At 38.5% G+C, this 27,823-nt stretch overlaps 1 protein-coding gene across 26 annotated transcripts in view; it reads left to right on the forward strand.

Annotated features, from left to right (window-relative positions):
- Nucleotides 1–27,823, forward strand: part of DLG2 (discs large MAGUK scaffold protein 2) — a gene marked incomplete at its 3' end in the record, with an annotated part of 2,041,616 nt that overhangs the window by 1,315,905 nt on the left and 697,888 nt on the right. For 22 of the 26 annotated variants that reach the window (XM_082682853.1, XM_082682879.1, XM_082682864.1 and 19 more), the window contains one exon: nucleotides 21,810–21,863. In XM_082682853.1, coding sequence (XP_082538979.1) covers nucleotides 21,810–21,863 — 54 coding nt within the window. Of the gene's footprint in view, nucleotides 1–537; nucleotides 865–21,809; nucleotides 21,864–27,823 lie in introns of those variants that run through there. The other 4 variants (XM_082682862.1, XM_082682869.1, XM_082682866.1 and 1 more) reach the window with 4 other exon arrangements.

The raw sequence follows: 27,823 nt of genomic DNA on the forward strand, positions 1-27,823 counted from the left end.
TTCTTCTTAGAATGATAAAATAAATGTGACTTTTCTCTAATACATAAAGCAACAGAAAGGTTTTCTCGTGGCTTTTAAATTTCAAGATAAACAATTGACTGCCTCCTATACCTAGGAACCTTCTGTCTAGTCTTGACGGATACTTTCAGATACACAACTCTGTAGTTAATATACGTGGTAATTCTCCATAGATAAAAATGTCATGTGTAGATCTTAACTAAAGTGAGAAAAGAGTTGGACATATTAAATAACACTGTTAGAATAAATGTATATAATTGTATATCTCACATAGCAGACAAGTGTAGACACCTGCACATGTACATATGTGTGTGTACGTAATCCGCTCCCATCAATTTTAATACTTTTCACAAGCTACTCAAATTCTACCTTCATGGCCTGCCACCCAAATCTTCTGGTAGAAATATTTTTTCACATCTCTTTCCCTCCTACTTCTTTCCCCCCACACACTTATGGTATGTGCAGTTTCGCCAGACCCGTGTGAAGACAGGGGAACATTGATGGGATTGCTTTTCACAAGTGTGGGAACGAAAATCCTTCCCAATGAAAACATCTGTCTCTGTTCAAGTCATGCCCAGTTATCCCCCAAAAGAAATGTTCTGATTAACTTTTTTTTTAAAGTCTTAAGATAGCAGTTTGTGTAGCAGATCTAATTAAGAAGTTTATGTAACAGATCTGCAGGGTTTTTTCCTTCTTCAACTGGGTTCTTTGAGCTCAGTTTGAGTGTTACTAGCTTTCGCTATGCAACGGCCAAGTGCTTCCCGGGCTGAAAATTATCAGCTTTTGTGGGATACTATTGCTTCCTTAAAACAATGTGAACAGGCTATGCAACATGCATTCATTCCGGTAAGGAAAATTTCCTTTTATTCTCCTAAAGATTTTCTTTTTCTTTTTCTTTTTCCTTTTATGGCTGTAGATAAGTGGCATGTATTATATGCATTTAAAGATGTGTTATCTTCTCTGTAGCTCTTGTTTGGGGTAAATATATGTCTGCCTTTCTCGGTAGGAAGTCTGAATTCTTAATACAGTCAGACATTGATCAATGAGAAACAGTAAACAGTGGTGCAAGCAAACTCATCCCCCTAAAAAAAGTAGTTTCTAAAAGTAACATGTACTAAGAAAGGGAACACTATTGGTATTTCTCATAATTAATATTTGATACAACTTACAGTTCATATTTCTTGGTTGATGCCCCCAGAATGCCTTAGATTGGCTTGAATATATTTTGCAGTAGGTATGATACATAGATCAAGAATCCGAAAGTTAGTTCTTACATTTTGGTTGCTTATCCAAGTAAAACCCACCATAAAATCTCTTTTTAAAATCATGACTACTCCTTTAGTAAATCAGTGATGCACTGTTTAGAAATTTGTAAGTATAATTGGTAGAAATATATAGATACATAAAATGAATTAATAAGTCAGTGTCATTGTGTTACTTATTGCAGAAGTAATGTTTGTGCTTATAATTATTTAGCCAGGGGACCCATGCTATCTGCATCAGATAGGCTGAGATGAAGTAAGTGGGACTTGAAAGAAGAGTTTTTAAATAGTTGATTCTTTAATTAGATCTGTTTCAAGGTTTAAGAATAAAGGAATTAAGAATTAAGGAGCACTCTCAACAATTAGTCTCTGCTAAAATTTATTTGGAATCTCTCAAGAAAAACATTATTTCTGACATAGAAACTCAAGAGACATACCTCTATCCATAGTGGGAATAAATCTTTGAAGTTCAAGTTATTTTCAACTGACTCAAGTTAGGTGCCATTATGTTTTTCTCTGCAACTTAGGAATCACCTAAGTGTTTTAAAGGCTATGCTACATTTAGAGTTCTTCTCATGGAGTAGCGTTCTGTAGTCAGATCTCTATAAAGTGACCTTGATTGTGAAAGACATAAAACATCATTTTTGTGAGGAATTTAAAAACTATTAGTGAAAAGCTCTCTAAATCAGATTAACTAGTAATGATTCTACATTGAAGTGTCTTTATTAAACTGCTCTTCCTTTGCTTCATCACGGAGAGTATGATATTTTCTGTGAAGTTAATATCACCTAATTGTGGCGCTTTCTCTAGCCAGGCAATTATTTCCTCCCTTCTATGTTCCTTGCATGCTCCTCCAGTTTATCACCTAACATATTTTGTTATAAGTGTTTTCTTCTCTTTTATATTATAACTTCTTGGAGTGAAAGAGAAAAGGAAAGTAAGTTGAAGGAAGGAACTATCACTTACATGTTTGTTTTCTTATTTTCCTGTCTTGAGTTCCGTAAATAGAGCATGCATCTATCCTCGGGGTCTAGCACAGTGCCTAGCACAATAAGGGTGCTTGGTGAGCACTTGAGAAATGAAATCAAATAAAAAACCTCCAATTCTAGCATTTTTAGTTAATACATAGCAGTTTTTGTCAACAGCTTTGTCTATACTGACCTCATAAAATTATTTCCATTTAAATCCATCTAGAGAAAACAATAAACCTTGATTAAAGCATTGCAATGGTGTGATGGTGGGAGCAGCAATGTGTTAATGCAGGGGATAGAGCCTTATGGGAAAAAATAGCCTTGGATTGAATTCCCCTAGTCCTTGGGCCACTCTTTATTTCATTCTCGTGTCTCCTCCTAATTCCCTCTACTGCACACACACACACACACACACACACACACACACACACACAGAGGCATTTCCAAGTTTAATTTGGATTTGCTTCATTTTGACGCCTCTAAATCTTTTTAGAAGATATTGGGAATTTGCCAATCTCTCAAATCTCAATTTTTTCCAAGTCTTGCATTCAATATATCATTATATCATCACAATTTTATGAAGACTGCCTTTAGAAAACGCCCTATTATTAAAATATTGTTATCAGTTGGAGATAAATCTGTTTAAATTGAGCCTCAGTTTATTTTTTGTTGGAAGATGAAAGTTAGACCTCAGAACAAAAACTCTTCCATACTTTTTGCACTTTTTAAACCCAGTGATAATGTGTTTCTTACACTCATAGATACATACATATACATGCATGAATGCATGATATTCTTGCATGATGATACCCTTCATTATTTGGGATATACAAATAAATTCCAAAATATGTATATTTGCCATGATGTATTTAGCATGTCAAGGAAATGACAGAGTATATCAATCTAATCAATTACCACCTTTAAAATAAAACTTGTTCTCCTTTCAAATAAAATACTGGAAATGAATAATATAGACCCATGTAGGAAATGTAGACCCATATTATGTAACTCCCTTAGGAAACCTGACCTGAAAACTTCACAAGCAGGTAAATGCTGTTTGTACATCTCCTATGGGTGTGTACTTCTACCACATCATTAGAATGCAGTTGGACCGTGTCTCGCACACACAATAAGCTGGGGAACACAAAGAGTTTTTCAGTCAGTGTACTTCACTGAACTAATAATAAACTTGAGGTAAAATCTCAAGTCATTATACAGTCAACCCCAGAGAATCTGCCCATACAGTCTAAAGTTTAGCTTGATGAAGGAAACTTAAAGTAACTGATAGCTGGACAATGTGATTGCTCCACAGAGTCAATACAGAGAAGCCAGTCCGGGAAGTCCTTTGGTGCTCCAGTACTTGATTTCATATAACAGATCATGCCTTATAATGACAAGGTGGACATCAAATCTGGAAACTCAAGCAGATTCATCTGCTTGACCCAAGAGCCTGGAGTATAGAAAAGCAACTCGGAATTTCCCGCATGTTTAGCCTAAGTGCCAGCCAGCGTGAATTGTAAATATTTATTAGATAGATGGATAAAAAGCTTTCTTTTGAATCCTGTAAATTGGCTTCATCGTTGGGGCTATAAGCACATCTTTCTAGACATTCAGTATCTTTGGGGTCCACGCAAATCAAAGGTTTTGCTCTTACATTATTCAAGTAAATAGATATGCTTGTAAAAACAGTCCCATAATTAGTGGTTCTTTTCGTAGACTGACCTGTGCTTCTGTTCATTATTCGTTCATTCACTTCATTCATCTTTCACTGAGCTCCTGCTATGTTCCAGACACAGTCCAAACACAGGCCAAGGACCTGAAGGTACACTTTAACTTTTATGACACCATCACTTTGGAAGAGACACTTCATTACCTCTTGCCCAAGTGGCACCCCACTGTTTCTTGCTGCAATGAACAAAGTTGATTTTCCTTATGCTGCTAGTCATCGTGCTTTAATTTTGTCTAATGTGAATGTCATGCAGCTTGCCAAGCCTTGGGAGAGATACTGAGATGAATCGGTTAGGAGAACCCTGATGAAACCTACACAGAATTCTGCTCATGAGGAATTTTTTCAAGTGGATACACAGATGACTCTAACACCCGCTACTAAGTGTTGAGTGCCCTAAGTACCCATGACTTACCGTGAGAATTAAGGAAAGGGGTGAGTTTCACAGAAGAGTATCAGCTAGATTTTAAAGGTTCAACAGATGTTGGCATTCAGTGATGATGGAGGAAGAGGACATTCAAGTGGAAGGAACAGCAAAGGCACTTCCTAATTGTACAGATGTGGTCCATTTTCCAACTGTTCATTCATTCGACCAATATTTATTAACTTTTTATGTATCTGAAAATTGTGTAATATGACTGACCATGTAACAGTAAATAAGACAAGCTTAAACCTGCCCCAAGGGCATTCACATTTTAGGGGTGGAGACAAACACTAAATAACCAATTACATAGATATATCTGTATTTCACCCTTTGATGCTATCCTATGTGAGTTGTTCACAGCACTTCTCAGCTTTGTGCTTATGCATATCTAGATACACATCTCTTATTAGAATAGTATAGCAACTGTAGATATTTTGCAAAACCTCTGCAAACAAGACTAAATGGAATAAAATATTTTTTTCCAAACATTTTTTAGTCCTAAACTACATGTTAATTTCCCTAGCAAACAATTAGTACATCCTGTCTCACACATCCTGGGCTTGGTACTTATAGTAGAAAAGTGACAGTCTTGACTGAGAACCTCTCTTATGTTGTGCACTCTTCTATGCACTTCACATGTTAGTTCACCTAACCTATCAATAATTCTCTGATGTACGTACTCTTCTCTCCATTTTACAAGGTTTACAGAGGGTAAGTGACTTTCCCACGATCACATAGCTAGTAAACGGAAAGGCCAGACTTTGAAACTGATTATGTGACTCCAGTACTCATTTCTTAATGGGTTCAGTAGAATAAGGAAAAAAAAAAAAAAAAACACTAAGATCAAACTGTTTGCAACACAGTGTGGGAGGAGCATCAGTCAAAGGATGCACAAGCCACAGTAGATGCTGGAAGGTGGGAGTGATCAATCTGCCTGGATGGGAGGTGAAAGATGAGGAAGGAAGACTGACAAGAGAAGTCTTGGGATAGCTTTAAAACAGGCGAAGGAGATAGGAAAAGATGAAAGAGTACGTACAAAGGCCCTGAGGCATAGAAAAGTAGTGTGCAATGAGGGCTATCAACTTTCCCCAATTCCTGATCTTCCTCTTTGAGTACCAGGCAAGAAGGACAGAGACAACAGGGCTACATATTGTAAGGTCAGTCATCCTGCAGATCAGTCAGAAGTCACTGAATAACTCAGGCTCAGACTAAGGCACTGGAGCCTTTGAAGAGAATCTCCAGTGGAAAGAAGAGGTAACTTTCAGACTCCTGGTTTCATTAGCCTTAATACATAGGGCTTGGCCTACGGGGTTAACACTTGTCTGGAGGTGAGGTCATATGCCTAAAGAAACAGAGATAGCTTATGTACAGATATGAGAGAAATGTAAGAAGAGAAAAGGAGATGAGAAAGCACCTGGGCCCTAAGAAAGATATTGATAGAGATGAGTCTGGGAGGAACAGTGAGAGACTGGCAGAGGCCACGGAGGCCTCCTGGGTCTCTCAGAATCCCCAGTCCTTAATTTCTGTCCATCACATGGTTAGCCTGCTGTGCTTCCTGCCTTTTCAACCTGATAGTTCAGATTTTGCTTAAGCTACCGTAAGTGGCTTTCTGTTCTCTGCAAGCAGAGAACCTTCACGAAGACAGTGGCCAGTTAGTGGCTAGTGGTCCAGGGACAGGAACTGGCCCTACAAGAAAGAGCAGAACAAGAGCCAGAGAGAAGGAAAACAAATCAGCTGAGGACACTGGGCTTCAAAGGTGAGGTTCCCTCATTTACGACTTAACTCACATCACCTTCCCCAAGACTTCTATGCCTTCTCCCTCATTATTTCAGCCCTCATTAACAACACTTCCAGAAGAAAAATAAGAGTAGAAAACATGCTCATACACTGCTTTAATCTGTTCTTTCTTATTTAGTTGTCACAATGCCAACATGAAATGGCCCCAATATTATCATCTCCATTTTCGATTGGGGGGATGGTCAGCTACCTTGTTTAATATCATACAGGTGGTAAGACCAGGAGAGAACCCAGGCCTTCTCACACTAATCCTACCTTTCTCTTTCACACCCACCATGGGACTTTGCCCCTACATCTCTTACGCTGCTGCTCGACTTTTATGACAAAAATATGAGGGATTTCTCTTGTTTTTACATCACACTGTAAAATCCTCACAGGGCAAAACCGTGTCCTGCTTCTACCTACTTTCTGCAGTTCCTTGTATAGTGCCTTAAATATGATGTTTGCCCAATAAATCTGCAGGGGCTGATTAATACCTAAAATGTGAGAACTTGGGCAACAATGGGAAGATAATGAGGGAATAATCCTTCTTGTCTGGAATTCCTCCTTAAAGCCTGTCTCCTCAGCCCACAGACCCTGCCTTTGGTTCCTGGATGTTGACTTTGAGCCATTGCAAGCTTAGGTCAGCTCTAAATAGGATTTGCTCAATGATGAGTTTCAGTCCTAGTTCATGGTGTTCCAAGTGTGTTTTGTCCTTTCTGGATTCTAAATATTACTTGACTCATCATCCTCAATCATGTCGGATTCATCTCTCAGTTTTATTCCTCTTAGCCTCACTTCGCACTTCTGTCTAGTAATACCCCAGTTTTTAGGCTATTTCCTCCTGAAGAATATGAAGAAGGCTATTAATGGAATTCCTATTAGTAAAGGAACAAAGATGACTCTTAATCTATAGAGATATTCAACCTAAGGTTGGGGGGGTGGAGAATACATCAGATGCGACCTGAATAATTGCAACAGCCTGGGACTGTGTGAGCATTTGCAGAGTTCTGGTAAAGTGGAATGAGATTGTTGCTTTTGTTTTTTAACAAAAAGCAAGAACTTGCTATCTTTTTTATCTTCCTCTCTTCTGCAATTTGCATTTTCTTTGACTGCTGGTCTTGTGATTCCTGTGCATGGGCATCTCAAGTCCATAAAAAATTAATGCCAGGTGCAGGATGTCTTCTCTTTATCCCATTGTTGCGCCTACTGTACAATGTTTATGTTGACTCATCCCAATGGGTATCCGTGCGGATATACGTTACTGTACGACAGAGTAAAGCCCATTCTCTGCCCCTCCCACTTTCCCCACCCACTCCAAAAACTGCAAAAATAGGACTCAAAACAGTTTTGTTATAGAACAGGAAAATAGGCAGTTGTTCAGCGCTAATAATATCAGTCCCCCTCCAAGTAGCAAACCAAAATTAAAACACACATCAAATCCTTAAAAACTTTAATGAGCTAATACTAGATATGTTGTACTTCTGTAAGCTTCATTTAGATATTTTTACTTAGCAGAGAGATGCTTAACAACAATACGGTTTCTGATTTTTATCTTGAAAATATACTGTTCTTGCTATTGCTGCTTGCGAGATCCCCACTACCCTGCTAATGCTGTCTTCCTTATATTGCTCTATCATGTTACAGTTTTCAAAGCAGCGTAAATTACATTATTTCTCTTTATAATCTGGCGAGGGAGGCAAAGCAGGTTTTAATATTTCCATATTATTTATAAGAGAATTAAAGTTGAGATACCTGAAGTGGCTAGAATCAGAAGTGGTTAAGGAATAAGATACAACCTACTAAGACTAGAAGCTCAATCCTGTGTACGTTTGCTCAAAGTCAAGAGTTTTAGCTGTTTCGAAAAATCTGGGTCTGAATGCCTGCTTAACTTTCCTGGACTTCAGCTTCATTCTCTGTAAAATTAGGTTTTATACAATCCTTTTGAGGGTTGTCTCTGGTTTAAATGAGATATTGTGAGTTAAACCCTTAGCACAATGTCTAACCAAAGAAGGTGTCCAGGGAGGGTTGCCTTTATTTATCCTGCTAATTTTTAACATTATCCCAATGCATCCTTTCACAAATTGCATGGGCTTTTTATATATGATCCTGTTTGCTTCTTAAAGAATAATTATATCTCCCTTTATACACGAACAGAAAATGTGGTCGTTTCAACAAGGCTAAAATCATAATATGGGTGAGGAGAAAGTTCTTAAATCTCAGTCAGATGACCCAAATCCTAAACTCCTCTTATTACTATTTTTATGATATTCAAAATTAGGTTAATATTAAAGTCAGGAATTACCCAATCCTTGTTCATAGCTATACGCAGCCTTAGAAACAATTTAGAGAGTCAAGTGACCTGACCAAGTTCTGAAGTGACACAGCCAGCCCTAGACACCGTATCTGCTGACTCCAAGTGCAAGACTGGGAAGTGCTCATCCTATAACATAAAATCATAACAGGGGAATGTTTTTATTGAGTTTTTGTGGGCAAAGAGGGGTCATAAAATATAAGTTGTAGGGGCACCTGGGAGGCTCAGTGGGTTAAGCCTCGGCCTTCAGCTCAGGTCATGATCTCAGGATCCTGGGATTGAGCCCCGCATCTGGCTCTCTGCTCAGTGGGGAGCCTGCTTCCTCCTGTCTCTCTGCCCACTTGTGATCTCTCTCTCTCTGTCAAGTAAATAAATAAAATCTTTTTAAAAAAATGTAAGGTTGCAAACATCATATTCACAAGGAAGTTATCATCACTTTTCCAGTTAAGGAAATCTTTTATAAAACAAATGAAGGTTCTAGTATGTCTGAATTTATAGTTTTAATGGACAAAGTGGTCTGAGAGTAAAGTGGAGAGTCAGCCTGAGAACTACCATTTTGCTCTCCACTTGTGGCCGAGTCCCCACGCACCATAAAACAACCTCCTCTATGCCTTCTTTCTCTTCCTTTTACTCTTCTCTCATACTGTTTCCTACTCTCTCCTCTAGCCCACATCAACAGATAATATTCTTCCATCTTCACTCTGAAGCACAAAACTGTAGCTTATCCTGAGCCCAGAAGGAGGTTAACTGGCAAGCAGAGCCTTTGCTTTGCAAAAGAACTGTGAGGAAGGGAGCCATCGGAAAACTGAAAAACCAAGACTGACATAGACATTGCCACTCTGGGCAGCAAGGGCAGCTGTGGGGCTAGGAACTGGTTGGCATTTTGGACCTGGAGAGTTGTAGGCTTTTTCCCGTGGAACAAAGAGTTCATTGCCTAGTCAATGACAATATACAAACACATCTGCAGAATATATTCTTTGGCATGAGCAAATGCTAGCAGTAGTTAGCCAGCTTCTATTTTTCTAGTCCTCATTCACTTCTTTTCTTTTTTAACCTATTTTTTCTGTTTTTCCCCGATGAAAATAATTCTAAATATAACATTAATTTTGAAGACAGAATGGCTCAAGGGAGACTGATAGACTTCCAGATATTATCAGAATTTAAAATAAAGGAAATGGAACTAAAGTGTTTTCTACTTTGTTCCTTCTGCAACCCAGCCCAAGCGCTATGTTTCAGAAGCAGGTACTGAAATACCTTCTAATCTAACATGGACTTGAGCACATTATGAGTTACTAGTGGTAAAGCAGTAAACCAAACTCATATCTCCCTAACATTTCCTCTCATACCCCCCCCCCAAAAAAATCTAAATACGAAACATTTTAAGGCTTTCATGGTTTAGTCTATTGTGTTTTTAAACTTTGACTGTATGATCTAATATCAAATTATGATTGATAGGGAAAAATGAAACAGAGGGTTGGATGTTAGTAAATTCTTCATTTTGGAGACAAGGCTTATAGAAAATAGAGAAAGGCAAGGACAGAAGAAGGAGCTTGGTGAGACTACTTCACTTCAAATATTTTTGAGTTTTTAATATGGGAGGGAATTTTTTGCCACTCATTGCATGGTCTTAAAGCCAGAAAATTAACTGATTCACAAGAAAAACAAATTGTATACTATAAACATAAGAGCAAGATGATCATAAATGCATTTAGAGTTACCTTTCTTTACCCAATTTATTAGAAGCCATTTTATATCATTGTTATTTTCCCAATTTGATTTTTGTCTTATTTCAGTATGTCTTTCTTGTTTGCTTGTTTGCTTGCTTGCTTTCCCCTTTCTTTCTTTCTTTCTTTCTGTCTGTCTGTCTGTCTGTCTTTCTTTTTCTTTGACAGAAAGAGAGATCACAAGTAGGCAGAGAGGCAGGCAGAGAGAGAGGGGAATCAGGGTCCCGGCCAAGCATAGAGCCTGATGCAGGGCTCAATCCCAGGACCCCGGGATCATGACCTGAGCTGAAGGCAGAGGCTTAACCCAATGAACTACCCAGGTGCCCCTCACCATGGCTTTCTTAACATTATCTCTTCTTTCTGTAACTGAATGACAAAAGCAGAGATCATTATCCGGAAAGAAGATTTGAATAGCATGCCTGATTTTTTTCTAGTGTTTCCCAGCAGAGCAAAATTTATTATGAGTGAAATCAAATCCTTGATGAGACACAGACTCTTAGAGGTCATACATTTTACTCCCTATTCCTCAAATATAGAAATGAGTAGGGAGGCTCAGTGAATTGCTTTTTCACCTTGAGTTACTGAACTTCTTGGGTCTAAAGCTTCAATCTCCTGATTCCCAGTCCAGCCGTCTTTATGTCAGTAACATAATCCCTCAACTGGATTGTAGTTATTTCCATAGAGGTAAAGTGTTTAACTTTTGATAGCCATGCAAGAACTATGTGAGATGTTAGCTTGACTACATTATAAATAACTTCAAACATGTTTATATTTAAAAAATAGTTGTGAAGTAAAATATTAAGACTATGAGAACTTTTTAAGGTAAAACATAAGACTTCAAGTGAATGTTTAGTTTTGGGTGAATCTTTTGATATAGGTCTTCACATTCATCTGAAAGAATTTAGCAAGCTGTTAGGATTCCATTTTGCTTTATTCATGATCTTTGAATCTTTAACTTTTCATTAAACCTCATGTTTCTTTCTGCCTTTCCAACTTCTAAAATGTACAGCTGGAGGTAAGTTAGAACATGGAACAATTCCAGGGCTACCTACCTTGCTTTATACAAGGTGGTGTTACAACAAAGGTATGGATTTGGAGTCATGAAGAGTGACTTTTTTGGCACTGTTGCGTTACAGGTAGTAACTTCTTTGAAATCAGGCATAGCAACTTCTTTCTAGATAGATCTCAAGAGGCAAGGGAGAAAAAGCAAAAAATAAACTATTGGGACTACATCAAAATAAAAGTTTCTGTGAAGCTAAGTTAAAAATCAATAAGATTAAAAGGCAACTTACAGGATAGAAGAAGATGTTTGCAAACGACCTATCCTATAAAGGGTTAGTATCCAAAATATGTAAAGAACCAATACAATTCAACACCTCCAAAAACAAGTAATCCAATTTAAAAATGGGCAGAAGAAATAAACAGACATTTCTCCACAGAAAACATTCAGATGGCCAATAGACACATGAAAAGATGCTCATCATCAATATCATCAGGGATATGCACATTAAAACTACAATGAGATATCACCTCATACTTGACAGAGTAGCTAAAATCAAAAACACAAGGAACAACATGTATGGATGAGAATGTGGAGAAAAAGGAACCGTCATGCACTGTTGGCGAGAACACAAACTAGGGCAGCCACTGTGGGAAATGGTATGGAGTTTCCTCAAAAAGTTAAAAAAAGAACTTTCTTATGATCACACTACTGGGCATTTACCCAAAGAATACAAGAACACTAATTCAAAGGCAAACATGCACCTCTATGTTTATAGCAGCATTATTTACAATAGCCAAGATGTGGAAGCAGCCTAAGTGCCCTTGAGTTGATAAATGGATAAAGATGCTAGATATATATAGATATAAACAAAGATATACATATATATAAAATATTTGATTATATATAATATATGTATAATTTTATTCAGCACTTGCCATTTGCAGTGACATGGATGGAGCTAGAGAGTATTATGATAAATGAAGTCAGTCAGAGAAAGAAAAATACCCTAATGACTTCACTCATATATGGAATTTAAGAAACAAAACAACCAAAAGGGGAAAAAATAAGAGAGAAAGCAAGAAACAGACTCTTCATTATAGTGAGCAAACTGATGTTTACCGGAGTGAAGAGGGTGGGGAATATGTTAAAAAGGTGGTGGGGATTAAGGAGGGCACTTGTGATGATGAGCACAGGGTGATGTATGGAATTGTTGAATCACTCTGTTGTATACCCGAAACTAACACATTTAAAAAAAATTTAATATGAAAAAAATAAGAGTGATCCCTAGCTCCACTAGTTATTAGTCTAGTGACCTTGGATAAGTTGCATTATAAGTCCATGCCTCCCTTTTGCTATCTGGATAATAAGCATAATGATAGCATGTAATTCATAAGCTTGTAATGAGGAGTAGAAAAGAATGAATATAAACAACCTGTGTATGATAAGCATAGAAGAGTCTTTCAGTTTTTAACTGTCCTTAATTTACAGGTCACACTTCAGACTAGCGTAGTCTGTGGTGCATGGCAAGTTCCAGATGCTTCCATCCACAGCATCAGTGGTACAAGAGTAGTCACCAAGGGGCAGTGTACAGTTTACCCCTTTGTACCCATTTCACCTAAACTGTGGACTCATGGGTTTCTCATGAGTACTATCTCTTGTTGCTATGGCTCTAGTTTTAAAGGTCTAAAACCCCATTAGCAAATATCTTTGAGTGTATTGTATGTCAAGTACTGACGGTAGCTAGGTGAGGGAGGCTGGTTAAGAGTCCCACCGTCAAAACAATTACAGTTTCAGCAAGGAGATACAAATATCACACACGAATCAGTTAGCCATCAACATGTATAAGAACAGAAAGAAGCGGTCATTAAGAATGTCAGAGCTTAGTGCTTTTGCATAATTTCTTTCCTTTAACATTTGTAATTCAGTGCGAATGGAAGTAATACAACTAATGTGTGTTTTTAAATTTGGAAGGCAGGACGGTTAGATAGATTGAGACCTGCAGTCAGGATTGAGGAAACTTTCATGGAAAGTCAAGGGCTTTAGATTGTCCTTCAAGGATGGATAGAATTTGGATAGGTAGATAAGAAAGGGGACCATGATTGATTCATGATATAAGAGAAAGAAGAAAAGGAAACAGTATCTCATGATAGATATGAGGAAGGCATGTGCTTGGAGTCATGAGACTCTTGACTTAATGGAAAGAAAGGAGAGGGAAGGGAGTGAATAGTATCCAATTACTGAGCCTACTGTGTGCAAGACCTTCATCCAGGTGCTACAGAAGACTCTAGCCCTACCTTAGCCTAATGAAACAGGCTGACAGTTTGCTTAGAATTCTGGTATCTCAGTGTGGAAAACACAACTGTGCTGCTAAGATTATAGCTCTTTGGTGGCTTAGGAAAAAGGAGCAGATGGGATCCACGTGGATCTTTCCAGGAATAGCACCACATGGAGTGAATCAGTGAATTAAATATGTGTAGTTATATGGCATGGGGCATTGACTAAACCACACTTGAGATTTGAGCTAATGACTCCATTTTTCGTGAGATCTCCAGAGTATTTGCATAAATAAAGCAGTTAGGTTTGTAAATCCTCAGCATGAATCAGTGGAATTTGTGGCAGAAATGGAGAAAAGCAAGGGATTTAGAGTCCAAGGACCTGGGTTTGAATCCCAGCCTCCTCTTCTCTAGCTGTTTGACGTTAGGAAATTCACTGAATCGCTCTGCGCCTCAGTTTACTTATCTATAAACAAAGAAAAATTCCACCAGGTTCTCCGGGTTCTTGTGAAGAGTAAACAAGGAGACACAGGTAAAAAGCTTATCGTATTTGCCTGGCACGCAGTGGGTATTTTCTCAATCAATGTTAGTTCCCTCTTTTTGTGGAAATTAAATGATCTAATGTATATCAACACATTCTATAAGTTATAAAGCATGGTATTTGAGGTCAGCGTAATGCAGTTACCAATATGAGTTTTAGTGATGACCTGAAGTTTGGTGAGTCATTTATTTTTGCCTTTTATACCAAGTGTAAAGAGGTATGTGTCAGGGGAGCTGGATCGAAATCCAAAGAACCCTCATATCTAGTAGTTCCAGCAACTTTTACCTCTTATTCTAAGTGGAATTAATTCTAGAGAAAACATAAAGAAAAGTCTCTTTGGTTCCAGGTCTCCACTTTTCTGTTCCTTACTCTGCAATTCTGTACCAAAGATAGAGGTACCTCCCTCAGCCTACTTACTTGTGGCCTTTAGGATACCATCTCTTTTCTGCAAAGTATTATACTACCTTGTATTTTAAGGGAGGATCAAGCAGGTATGTTAATACTTCAGTCCAAAGGGATAAAAGATTAATGGTGTGTTTTCAAGGATCCATGAGGGAAGTCGTGTTAACTAGCACAGACTTCTGGAAGCTTACCAAACCCAAGCAAATGTTTTGTGATTGTTTATGAGTTACCCGCATAGGAACCAGACTTCCAGGTTTGACTCTTGGTGCTGTTGTCACCAGCTAGACGGCCTGGGGGGCAATGGGTAACACCTTGGTGCCTCAGTTTTCTGTAAAGTGAAGATAATCTGATTTATATTATTGAGAGTTCAGGCAGGCAGAGTTGAATTGAATTCAGGCCAAAGATGAATCTGCCATTTTTTCCCATCATCCTTTTTTAAAATTATGAAATATTTATTATTTGTTTGTTTGTTTGTTTGTTTCAGAGAGACAGAAAGAGTGCCTGTGGTGGGAGGGACTGAAGGGAGGGGAAGCAGACTGCCCCCCTTTTCCCCCAGTGTTCCAAGCTAGGCTGATAGTTAGCTGGTTGGGTAACTATCTATGCATTTTGTTAAATGTTAGGCAGAGGGGCCAAGGTCTTTGCTTTGTCCAGAGTTGTTCCCCTGAGACATCCTGCATCATCATTAACCTGCAAACAATTAACTGTTCATTCACCCCCCACCCTGTTATTGCCTGAGTGTCCTTACTGGTGTACATGGCAGGGTTGGGGGTAGGCTATGTCACTGAAGGGTAAAGGCAAAACAGGGTACAGACCAGAACCACGTGGTGCTACTATTGGTGATGACTCAGAGCTCTCCTGGATCAAACTGCATGCACCCGGTTGGTCTTGTAGAGAGAAAATATGAAAAAGAAAAGAAAATCCAGGAAAACAAAAACAGCCACAGTAATAAATAATATAAACATATCTGTGGAATATCTCTCTTTTCGCTTCACATGCATTATTTCTCCAGCTAACTTCTCGGGAAATAGGTTAACTGGAAAATAGTGTTGTCCCATTTTTTAAGTGGGGGTAAGGGACTTAGAAACCCTCTGAGAATTGGGGAATTGAATTTGAGCCAGTACGGTAAGATATTTCTCATCAGACAGTGAAAGAGGAGCCAGCAACTTGCAAGACAGAAAAGAACTGCATTCCATCATGTAGCCTGGAAAAAATCAGCAGAGGGAATTAGGAGATGGTAGTGGTTAATCAGCATGAGATCTGGGGCTAGAAAGATGTGGGCTTGAAACCTGGTTGTGGTCCTCTTAGATGTGTGATATTAAGCAAGTGACTTAGATACTTGGAGCCTCCCTCCCTTCCTTTCTTCCTTTCTTGTCTTTCCAAATGGAAACAATAATGTTTTTCTTAAAACATTTTGAGAAGTAAATGCACTGATGCATCTTAAGTATTTACCAAAGCCTTGGGAACATAATAGTAATTTAATATATGCTTAACAGTTTATTCTTGTTCTTGTTGTTGTTGTTATCCTGTCTTCAGTTTTGATATTAAGTAATTATGAGATCTGGGGCATGCCACCTACTTTCTGTTTCCATTTCCATATTTACAAAGTGAAGGTAGAATTAAATGACCCTTAAGGTCTCAGCTTAAAGTTTTATAATTCTAGAGTAGATTTGTTTCTTTTGTTTCTCTCTCACTCTCATTAATGTATCTTTAATAAGTTATTTACCAAAACTTTTTCTTTGAAGCTTACTCAGAAAAATCCTGATTGAGTCAACTAAGCTATGCCTGTGCCATTAACCTGTTCATATGATACACAAGGGCCCAGTAACTGGGCCAGAGTGAGGTGGGGAGGGCTCTGGCCCCAGCCAGGATCCACATGGATATATCTAACTTTGTTTTGAGCTGGCCTCTGACTTGTTAGTGAACAGTGAAAGTTAGAATCCAAAGAGCTCTGGTAAAGTCCAGTTCCATTCTGAGAGGCAGTAGAGCACAATTATCAAAATTAACTCTGAGCTAGACTGTCTAGGTTTGAAGATGGTCTCTTTACCATATGTATGACCTTGGGACAATTACTAACTTCTGCTTCTCCATTTGTGAGCTGAGAATAATGGTAGCTGAGAATAATGGTTCTGTAAAGATTGAATAAATTAATTGATACAAATAGATGTGATATAAATGCTTGACCTTATTATTATCCACCCCAGTGTTAATTCAGAAGGTCCGCGTGTGGCTGGGTCAGGATACTCTGAGATTTCAGAGTGATGATGCTTACGGACAATTGCAGGCTCCTGGTTAACCCTTCATGTAGGAGTAGGGCCCTCCCTGCCCTAAGGATGTGGGGCTCTAGCTCAGCAGATTATGAGGCAGGAGAGGCAAGATAGGGTTTCATGTCTAGTGGAGAACAAAAGGTAGGAAATTGAGGTAGAAGTCTCCCCCACGCCAATCATATCACATTTTTTAAATTTCCAGAATGCCAATATAGTGGAGGATTAGGGGGGAAACTTGAAACAAAATAAAGTTATCCTGAGTTCAATCCTTAGCATACCAACTCAGTATTTAATGTTAGAGATCTCATTTCAGACCTGACATGGGTGGTAACTCCAATATTCTACTCTGTGGTTAGAATGAGGATGCGGTCTGATTGGGGCTCAGCCTAATGTGTGAATTGTGTGTGTGTGAATTGTGAAGCTAGACTATTAATAACCTTGTAGCAACTGACCTTAGCCAACTACTTTCTACCTACCTGGAACTTTGGGGATCTTTAGCTGTCTCAGGGAAATCACCTGCATAGATTCCATTGTGTTTCAATTTGTCATGCCATACCATATATGAAAGTCACTTATAGGACCTGTGTTATTTCTTGCACACTCAGGAGACTTGGCTTTTAAGCCTGAGAAGATAAACCAGAGATACTGTGCCCCAAAAGCAGCTGACGTGTTATTCTTGCCATATTTTACCTCCTACTTGTTTTGGCTTGACAACCACTTGCCTTCAACTTGCCTGTTCCAGGTCATTTGAAATCCCTGCATAGTTCCTAACCCATCCGTGTTACTTTCAGTTTCTGCTGTATTTAGGTTCCTTGACTGTGTGGATTTCTCTCCTTTTCCACTTTGCTTCTTAAAAGTTTAAATAAAGACCCAGATTCAATCTTGTGACCTTCTCACTGGTTAACCTACGCTGGTCAGATGGAAGCTTCCCAGAGTGTGATCTTTGGGTGACTGGCTGTTGTGCCTTCCTTGCCTGTACCTTGCTTGACCTGGCTTCCTGACTATCTGACTTGGTGAACACTTGCCCATATATGTCAGAAGTATTTCTCAAATCTAGCACTTAGCAAATATCAAGAAATAACCACATCATTCAGAATCAGTGAACTGGGGGTGCCTGGGTGGCTCAGTGGGTTAAGCCTCTACCTTTGACTCAGGTCATGATCTCAGGGTCCTGGTATTGAACCACATGTTGGGCTCACCATTCAGAGGGGAGCTTACTTCCCCCTCTCTCTCTCTGCCTACTTGTGATCTCTGTGTGTATGTGTGTGTGTGTGTCAAATAAATAAATAAAATCTTAAAAAAAAAAGAATCAATGAACCCCTTTGACAATTTGCATTCATTCTGTAAGATTCTTTTTTAGTTACATTTTCTTGGTGGCAAACAGTAGGAGCTTAACTTTTACTAGCATAAACAAAGTTATTGATAAAATTTGAAGAGGGCTGTAACTGATGAACAACTTGATCTAACAACTTAAATTTTTCAGTGTTCTCTCTATTGGCTTCTGGCTTCTCTACAATTAGCTTCATACTTCCTTCTTGCTTTAAACTGACTTTCTCCATATAGAAGAGAATGTAATATAAAACGCAAACCATGTATATCGCATAGTTTGGGCCGCCTAAGAGAGATTGATTTTCTGCTAAGTCACCAGTTTGATTTAGAGGTTCAGTTAAATAGAATACCCAATATAGAAGGAGATTGTGTATACAGCAGGGCAGTACACATTGTAGAGATAAAGCTTAGAGGAGCAACAAAAGTAACTAGGGAATTGGTTGGTATTAAGAATCTGAAACCACACTTGATCAAACTGGCATGGACTCACATGATTTCAAAAGTGAGAAAATCAACAGAAGCCAGGATGACCCAAGGGGAGATCTGAAATTAACAACTGGTGAGAAGAGTACACTCATGGGCCAGACTTAGAGTTTGACTGCATTCTGTCACCATTTGGGATTTTTATTCTCTGCTGATACGTGCCATTGAGAACCTTAATGATTCCAAGAAGCTTCTGTGAAAATAGTCTGGAGAGGACTGTGAGGGTGCTGGAGCCAAGATATGGGAGATCTGATCTTCTGAGAGCCGGATGTAGCAGCCCAGTGGGATACAAAACAGCAAACCATGACATCTCCTTGGTGATCAAGCCAGGGGTTTGCCAATGTCAGATGCATGTGTTGTGTATGTGGATTCACATGTTCCATACATTCTGTTTCTTAGTGACTTTAATATATACAGGCATTAATGGGGGTTCTGGACCTTTCTAAGTACCAGAAAAGAGCAATGAGCTTTCCACATAATAAAGATCGTACTTTACAACATCTAGAATCAGCAGTTATGGAATAATCATTATTTTGTAAAAGCTGGACAGTTAAGAAATAGGGGTGGGTTAAGGAAAGAAAGTGAGAGTGGATATTGGAAAAGTGGTCACAGTCTTGTTGGTACCAGAGGAGATTTTGGAGTTATTCTAGAAATGTTCTACTGAGCTTACAAAGAGGCATGACGTCCCTTTATACCCACGCCTATACTTTGTAGCTACATTTAGTCAATAATTCCTAAGTACTTAATGAGATCCTTCAGTTTACCCAAGTGCTGTGAAGAATTCTAGGGAAGTATACAATCCTTGTCACTTTTTAAATATAGAGTCCGATTAGAAGAACCAAATCTACATATATGAAACAGAAAATAGTAGCATAAACAGATGAAAGTGATAAATGGCATCATGTAAGAAAGGGGTTTCCATACAAAATTTATTCCTAGACAACATTAATGTAATTTGTAACAGGAAAAACAAAAGTAAGATGGGTTGAATTCAATTGATGCATAGTTATTGATTATACTGTAATAGATAATAGGGGAAAATATAAATATTGGGTGTGATACTTGGAAAGCTTTTAGTCTGGTCAAGGAGACAAGGCCCAAGTGTTTTGGGTCATCCTGGGAACCAGTTAGAAAGCATAGAAGAGAGGGAGTCAAAACTGAAAGACAGACTAGGAGGACAATACCAGTGACCATTCAGGCATCACCAGATTGCTTTCAATGTCTGGCATATGCAAGACCTTACGGTGCCTGCTGAGTGGCTTTGCTTTGCCTCAGTCTCATATACTGCTCTAACTAGAGATCTTCAATCACTGCAGGACAGTTGCAATGAGCCACCTAGATAGGGTGGAAAAATGGATTTTGAGGTCAGAAAGGCCAGTGTTAAATCTAAGCTCTCATTTTCTCTGAGCCTCTGTTTTCTCATTTATAATGTGGGTATAGTGATAATGATGCTTCATAATAAGGTTTTGTGGAAATTAAAGAGGATATGTGTGCATATTCTTATACATGGACAAGTAATATCAATTTAATAAATAGTGCTTCATGTGGTCTAATCTTCAGTTTTCTTTAGTGCAATTATAGCCAACAGCATAGCATTGAAATCTCTAGCATATAAACTGTTCACAAATCATTTGGTAATATAGTCTTACAGTAGTTCATCTTTAGGGACAGTAATAATAATATTTAACATTGATTCTGAAATTTAAGTTTACAAAGCACATGAAATATATCACCTCTCTTATTCTTCAAGCAACTCTTTCAGAAGGTGATCATCACCATTCCCATTCTACAGAGAAAGAAAAAATGAGGCAAAAGGAGTTAGTGTAATTGCCCCCAGATCATACCATCAAGAAGTTGCTCAGTCCTCAACACTTACAATCAGGAGGTTTCCAAACCAAACTCAAGCCCAGGTTTTCTGACTGTAAGCCTCATGTTCTTTTCCCTACACCACAGGCCCATAAGCACTGTGTGTGTATGTGTTTGGGGCTGGATGGTTTTTTTGTTTTGTTTTGTTTTGTTTGTTTTTTTTTGGTGGAAACTGTCTTTCTCCTATTCACCCTAAGGTACTTGCTTTTAGGAGTTAATGAATAAACTGTGAACATCTAGCTGACCCACCATGTAGATATGTAGACCAGGGTCCCGCTCTTAATGCCCAGTGTGTTGTGTTAAAGCATGAAATTTTGTTTTGTGAAATCTGCTGGATTGCCATTTGTTTTATCATTCTATGAGGATTCCACAAGCACAGATTGACATTAAAAAGCTGTTAACTCTGTTAATTCCAGAGGGCACAGCTAATGAAATGTCCCAAAAGTTGAGCACTTGCCAAAGCCACCGTGTCTTATAGGACAGCTCTCGATTAATCATGATGAGAGTATTTCCTCTATCTAAATGAAATCTGCAATTTGGGAAGGAGATTAAAGATCCTTCAGGGGATGAAGGAGAAAATGCTGTGAAAATTCTAGAAACTAGAAAATAAAGATAGGTCTACTCAATATTCATGAAGTCAGATTGGTGGATGCAAATAGATTGCAATCTCTTATTTGCTAATGACTTGGCTTGTAGCACTTCTGTATCAGTTTTACACAGTTTCCTGCTCAACTTTAAAGAGAATGACTGCAGTTTGTACTAATTTCCTTTAAAAAAAATTTTAGCATACCCAATGTGATTTTATGCCATCTTTGATGAATTTTTAATTTCCTCTTGAAGGATTTCTAAGGTATGTGTTCAGAAATGCATACATGACCAAAGATAGGATAAAGAATACATAATAGGTAAGCATCTATAAGATGTCAATGAATGACTTGAGAGGAAAAAAAAAAAAGATGTCAGTGAGTGAACCTATTTTCAACATATTCTAAAAAGGCTGTTTAAAGAGAAGGATTACAAATGCTGGCTTGGGTTTAAGTTTGCTGCCATGAGAGAGAAGTTAGATTTACTTTGTACAGCTATTTTATCAGGAAATGCTATACATTTTTAGCTGTCACCCAATTTATTAGAAATTCTTACCTCATATGCAGCTCAAATCCTCACCTCCTACTGTTGAGCAGAATTTAAGAGAAAATGAGTAGAAATGCAACTGCTTACTTCATTTCATCATGTAGCAAATGTAGCAAACACATATTTGAAGGAGGAGGTTGCAGCAAACTCCAGGGTATTTCACGTATCCCCCAAAACCCTGACACAGTGCCTGTACAGTTCCTCAAGAAATGCTTTTGAACTCTGTTAAATCCATTTAATGGATCCTATCTCAAAATAGACAACTTTTTATTTAATTTGTTTTTTCTGTTTCTCTTTTTCAGGCCAGCCCTGCTCCTATAATTGTCAACACAGATACTTTGGACACGATTCCTTATGTAAGTAACATTTTTATAAGATTTTCTTTACAAATTATGTTAGAACTTAATTAGCTAAATATAAAATTCAGTACATTTTCAGTTTTACCCAATCCAGATAATCTGAACTGTATAGAATGAGTTTTTTGAGTTTTGTTTTGATATCTGTTAAATCTCAGCTTAGTCATGCAAATAGTTACCTCTTTCATTCACTGTTTTCTAAAGCACAAGGACACATCATGAGAAAAGGAAAAAAAGAAGTCGATTATATTCAAATAATGTTCGTTTCCTCGGTGTTTTCCTGAAGAAATAATGAATTGCTTATAGAAGAGGTGGATAAACTTTTTTGGGTCTCTTAGTAAAGGGATACTCAAATCAATTTCTGTGGCAGGGCTTAGAACATAAGTAAGCTATCAGTAAATATTTAATGAATTTTGCTGGGCTTCTAATGAGAGTTGTAACAAATTTTGGTGAGGGGTGGTCTATATATAATGAGACCTGTGGTTTTATGAAAGCCTGAAGCATGAGATTGGTGTGAAGATGAAGCAGAGCAGTTAAGCTTGGGATTCTGTACCTGAAATACGCCACTATAAGGGCCAAACTTCTTGTCAACAAAGTCTGGCAGGGGCAGGAGAGATTGGGGGGTGGCAACAGTCCACAATGTGGGTAAGTGGTTGACATCATGGAGGCCTAACAAGGCTTTCTGAGCTGCCCTGACTAATGGATAGAGAATAGTGATTGGGGAAGATGCAACAGACACAGATGCATGCAGAGAGAGACTTTGAAGCAAGGAGAAGGACTGCAGGGATAACAGCTGAGAACAGATTCCTAGTCTTTGATTAAATGAATAAAACTAGTGAAGCAACTGAAAGAGTACCTGACGCAAAGGAAATGCTTGGTAAGTATCAGCTATTCTGAATCTCAGACCCCCACTCAACCTCAAATGCCTTCACAGAGCAAGTAACTCAGAAATACATGGGGCAGGGGGCGTGGGGACGGTAGGGAGTAGAGAGCACGTGGCCTTCCAAAGGGGGCAGCTGCTCCTTGGCTCCAGTGGGTGGGACCAAGGGGGAAATGAGGACCAAGTGCGGCCAGGTCATCCCATTTTTCCAGAGAAGTTGTAAATTTGAATTTTTATTTAAAAGTTTGGAATTTTTAAATATAGGCAGCTGATTTACTGAAGTTCATACACGGTGTGCCGAAGTGTGTCCAGTCCCGAGGCTGCCCTTTGGGAGGTGTCTGCCTCAAAGGAACTGGAGATCCTGAGCAGATCCTCCAAGCCAGGACTCACCCCCAGGGGAGCAGAATGCTAGAACTGGAGTACAAGGTTGGGACTTGATTACAGGAACAAGTGACTAAAACTGGGACACAGGGTCAGGACAAGAATAACAGCAAGCTTGACTTGATGCTGACTCACCTGAGCTACTGACGAGTGCTTCTTAAATCTTTCTGAACAAGAGTCATTTAGGGTCAGACAAGAAATGGGTTAAAAGCTCACTGGTAGGAATCAGCGGCCCCAGCTGAGGAAAGAAAAGGACTCAGAAGCCAGCAAAGCAATACATTAAAGACACATAGAATCCACTATTCTCTCTCTTACTCTCCCTATCTTCCTTCATTTATCAAACATTTATACCGGGATTACGGTACATCTGACACCAAGCACTTGACAAATATTAACTTGATCCTTAAAACAACCCTGTGAGATAGGTTCTATTACTTTCTCTATATTACAGGTAAGAAAACTGAGTCATAAAGAGATTAAGTAACTTTTTCGAGTTTGCATTAGTGGCAGAGCCAAGAATGAAGCTGGGTAGCCTGGCTAAAGAGTTTCAGGTTTTCTTAACTTCTGTCATGTAGTTGCTTGTGTTTCCTCCTCCCCTCCCTTATTTTCTGCCTCGCCACGTGGGAACAAAGCATGCTTTCTCCTCTGCCATAGGTGGCTTTGGGTGGAAGACAACTTATTACAGAGGTTCCAATACCTTTGGGGTATGGATCCGTGTATATTAAGGAATTCTGTATCTATACTCTAGTTAGTTTTTTGCTATATCCATTGGCAAAAGCAGAGGAGCAGTGCTTTAAAGTAGGCATTAAACACAGAGACTTGATTTTGTAAGTAGGACTGCTTTCTTGTGGTAGATCTGTATTATTTCAAAGCCTTCTATTAGGATTCTCATGCCTTAACTGCCAGATGCCCTCATGTACAAATAATTTATCAATAGAATCTAAGGATTTTGTGTAGACATGCTTGGTTAATAACCCAACTAATCAGCTAGTACAATCAGCCACATATAACAAATTAATCAAATTGCTTTCTATTTCCCAAATATCGACTGTATGTGACTTCTTCATGGCCTTCTTCAAAGGGCCTTTTATTTTTTAATCTTTTTTTAATTGTGTTACGTTAGTCACCATAAAATACATCATTAGTTTTTGATGCAGTGTTCCAAGATTCATTGTTTATGCACCACACCCAGTGCTCCATGCAATACATGCCTGCCTTCATACCCACCACCAGGCTCACCCATCCCACCATGCCCCTCCCCTTTAAAACCCTCAGTTTGTTTCTCAGAGTCCACGATCTCTCATGGTTCATCTCCCTCCTCCGATTTTTCCCCCAGTTCAATTTTCCTTTCCTTCTCCTCTCCTCTCCTATTCCTTATTTTTTAATCTTTAATATTTTTGTACTTAATGAAAACCTCTTTGAGCTTCCTTAAGAGTAGTATCTTTAGAGAGGTTTACTGAGTCTCTCAGTATGGTGAAAATATCCCAAAGTGTCCCCTGGCAATGTGTTCTTCAGCAACTCATTTAATTTTTCTGGATCCAAATTAATCTTTAAGACAGGAATTACAACACCTACCTCAGAAGTGGGTGTGGGGATGAAATGAAATGATGTATGCAAAATTATGCTTTGTTAACTTCTGGTTCATAGGTGTTTATTTATAATTTTATTTAAATAATAAAAACTTATTAAGTAACACATGCTAGATCCTGATAGAATGGTAAATATGACTGTCTTTCCCCATATGTGAGTACATCACTTATTAAAAATGGCAGACTTAGTACATAGCCATTAATGTAGATATACTTTGGGACTTGGCATGGGTCCAACTCTCCTCTTTGTTCCTGACTCACTGGGTAACCTTGAACAAATCACTGTTCCGTTGGCAGGCTATTTTCTCATTCCCCAGTGCTCTATACTTTGTTTTCCTCTTTTCTTTCTCATGTTCTAGTTGTTCACATAATTTCAGATCTATTTAATGAAAAAACGATCTCAGAGCTCCCCAGAGCATTTCAGTCATGTTGCATAAGAACATTTCCTTTTTTAAAAAATATTACCTAAATGACAAATTTTAACATATATTACCATCTTTCTTACAAATAATTTCATTGCAAGTAAACATATTAATTTTGCCAATTAGCAAGTTTGATTTTAGAAATATATTGTCCTCATGGAAACAATTCCTTGACATGCATGCAAACAGCATATGAATAGAGGAAATCTGTGGTCAAAGGACATTTTTCATAAAGGCACAAAAAATATTTAAAGAGATATCTGCCCTTTTTTAGGACAGTAAGTTAAGGGTTATTAGAGCTTCTACAGTGTCTGCCATTAACAAAGAAGGGGTCAGTGAGGTTCTTATGTAAAAATGTTTCAAATAAACTCATTCCTGCATGATGTCATGATATTGTAAAGTTGAATAGGACCTTACTTGTGGTATAGTCCCCCCTCTCTTGCAATGCTGGAACCCCTAAATGAAGATTAAAATCATTCAAGGAAAAGCAAAGAAAGAAAAAGCAAATTACTATTTCAACACTGTATTTTACATTTTTCCCTCCATATTTTTATTATTCCCTATTACATGTTAAATATTATCTTATGATAGATGCTGAAAATACTTGTTCTTAGAGAGTTCTGGGGGATCGGAGCCTGCATATGATCTGTATGTCTACATCCCTGAAGACTGACTTAGTAAAAAGGTAGGATGACGCTCTCTCAGTACTCTGCAGCCAACAGACACGGAGGCCTCCTCTCCTGACATACTTTGCCCCTCAGTAGACCTGTCAGACTCCTATACTGAACAGCATCCAAACCAACCCCAGTCTTTCTACTTTAGAAAAATAAAATTGAGCAGAGAGATTCTAAGATCCTTTTCTCTTCATTCTTCTCCGGATATCATTTCATAGTGGTTATATTTTGACTTGTTTTCTGGAAATATGCTGTGGGAAGTGGTATACTCAAGAACTATGAGTTTAAAATCTTGTTAAGGAACTTGGGATCCAATGAGTGCAAACCTCTCATTTTACAGATACAGATATTCGAGCCCAACCAGTAAATGGTAGAGCGTGGTCTATCATTTACTTTTACTCCACGTAAGAGTCAGGTTTTGGTGGGCAGCCAATAACCACATAATCAGTGGCTCATAACAATAAGTGTTTATTTCTCCCGGAAGTGTCTGCTGGTTGGCTGGGCCAGCTGCTTTAGGCTGCTGGTTACCAGGTTAGCAAGGGCATCTCTGCTTCACGTGTTTCATTCCGGGGCCCAGAGTGGGGACAGTACTATCCAGAGGATGTTCTTTTCATTGTGATGGCCAAAGCACAAGAGGACAAGCCCAGGGCACAAACACACTTAAAAGCTATGTTCACATCACATCTACCAACACCCCACATGGCAAAGCAAGTCATATTGCCACGCTCAAAGTAGAAGAAAGAGTGACTATTTGCTAAATGAAAAACAAAGTTACTATACCAAAGTCTTAAATAAAAGGGCTAAGAATTTATATATGTTTTTTTTAAGGAAAGCAGGTACAAAAGAACGAATCTTGTGCTTTAAAAATATTAAGTCAATGATAATACATAAAAACATATATAATATATATAAAATATATTTAATATATATATAAAATATATAAAAATAGTAGGTCAATGATAATAAACAATTGAAGTGTCAAAGGGACCTGGTTCAACTGATATGGGAAGTGAGTGTCTAGATTATTAAGGATGTTTAAGGGAAACTATTGAGATATAAAAGAAAACTCTAGCAAGTACTGACAATATAATGCCCTTCCTTTTCTTGGAGACACTTTGTTGTCTGAAACTTTGCTTCCAGAAGTATAAATAATAATGGAGACAGGAGATTTGTTCCAGAAATTCCAGTACTGACACTTGGAAAATCTCCCAAGAAAGTGAGGGAGTAGGAGAAGTAGAGGAGAGAAGAAAGATGAATTAGATAACAAAAACAAAAACAACAACAAACAAACAAACAAAAATGAAAAGGTCCTTAACAGTATCACTCACTGTATTTGACTTCCAAGATCATTTAAACAAAAGCTATTTGAAAACAGACATAATATCCTTAAAGTATTATCAAGGAGGTTTTTTTAAAAAAATTTGTTATTTATTTGACAGAGAGAGAGAGCACAAGCAGGGGCAGGAGCAGAGGGAGAGGGAGAAGCAGGCTCCCCACTGAACAAGGAGCCCAATGCATGGCCTGAGGCCAGGATCCCCGGACCATGACCTGAGCCGAAGGCAGACATGCTGAACCAACTGAGCCACCCAGGCACCCCAATCAGGGAGATTTTTGTAGAGAACTTTGAAAGTGAAAGTTCATTGGCCGCAGACATGACTTCACTTCTGGGACAGAGGACCAGAATGTGGTCTTGAGGGAATAAAACAGCCCAAGAGAAGCTGACAGTATAGGGAAGAGTATTGAGAAGTGTGGGGGATAAGAGAAAATAATGAATGATGTGGGTTCAGGGACATAGAGGAACAATCAAATGAGCAATGAATTTCATTCCAGAGCCAAAGAATGGGCTTGAAACTAAGAGGTGTTGTTAAGCAAGGTTTAAATGGCATTTCTGATTGATTCCAGCAGCAGGAAGCTGGGGGTAAGAGCTCTCTGAGGAGGAAGTTGCTGTATTGCAGAAGTGGGATGACCAAGCACTTGGTCACAGAGCTGGGCAGTTAGACATTAATTCCTCTGA

Source organism: Mustela nivalis (genome assembly GCF_964662115.1).
Source record: "Mustela nivalis genome assembly, chromosome: 9".
In the NCBI taxonomy this organism is placed as follows: domain Eukaryota; kingdom Metazoa; phylum Chordata; class Mammalia; order Carnivora; family Mustelidae; genus Mustela; species Mustela nivalis.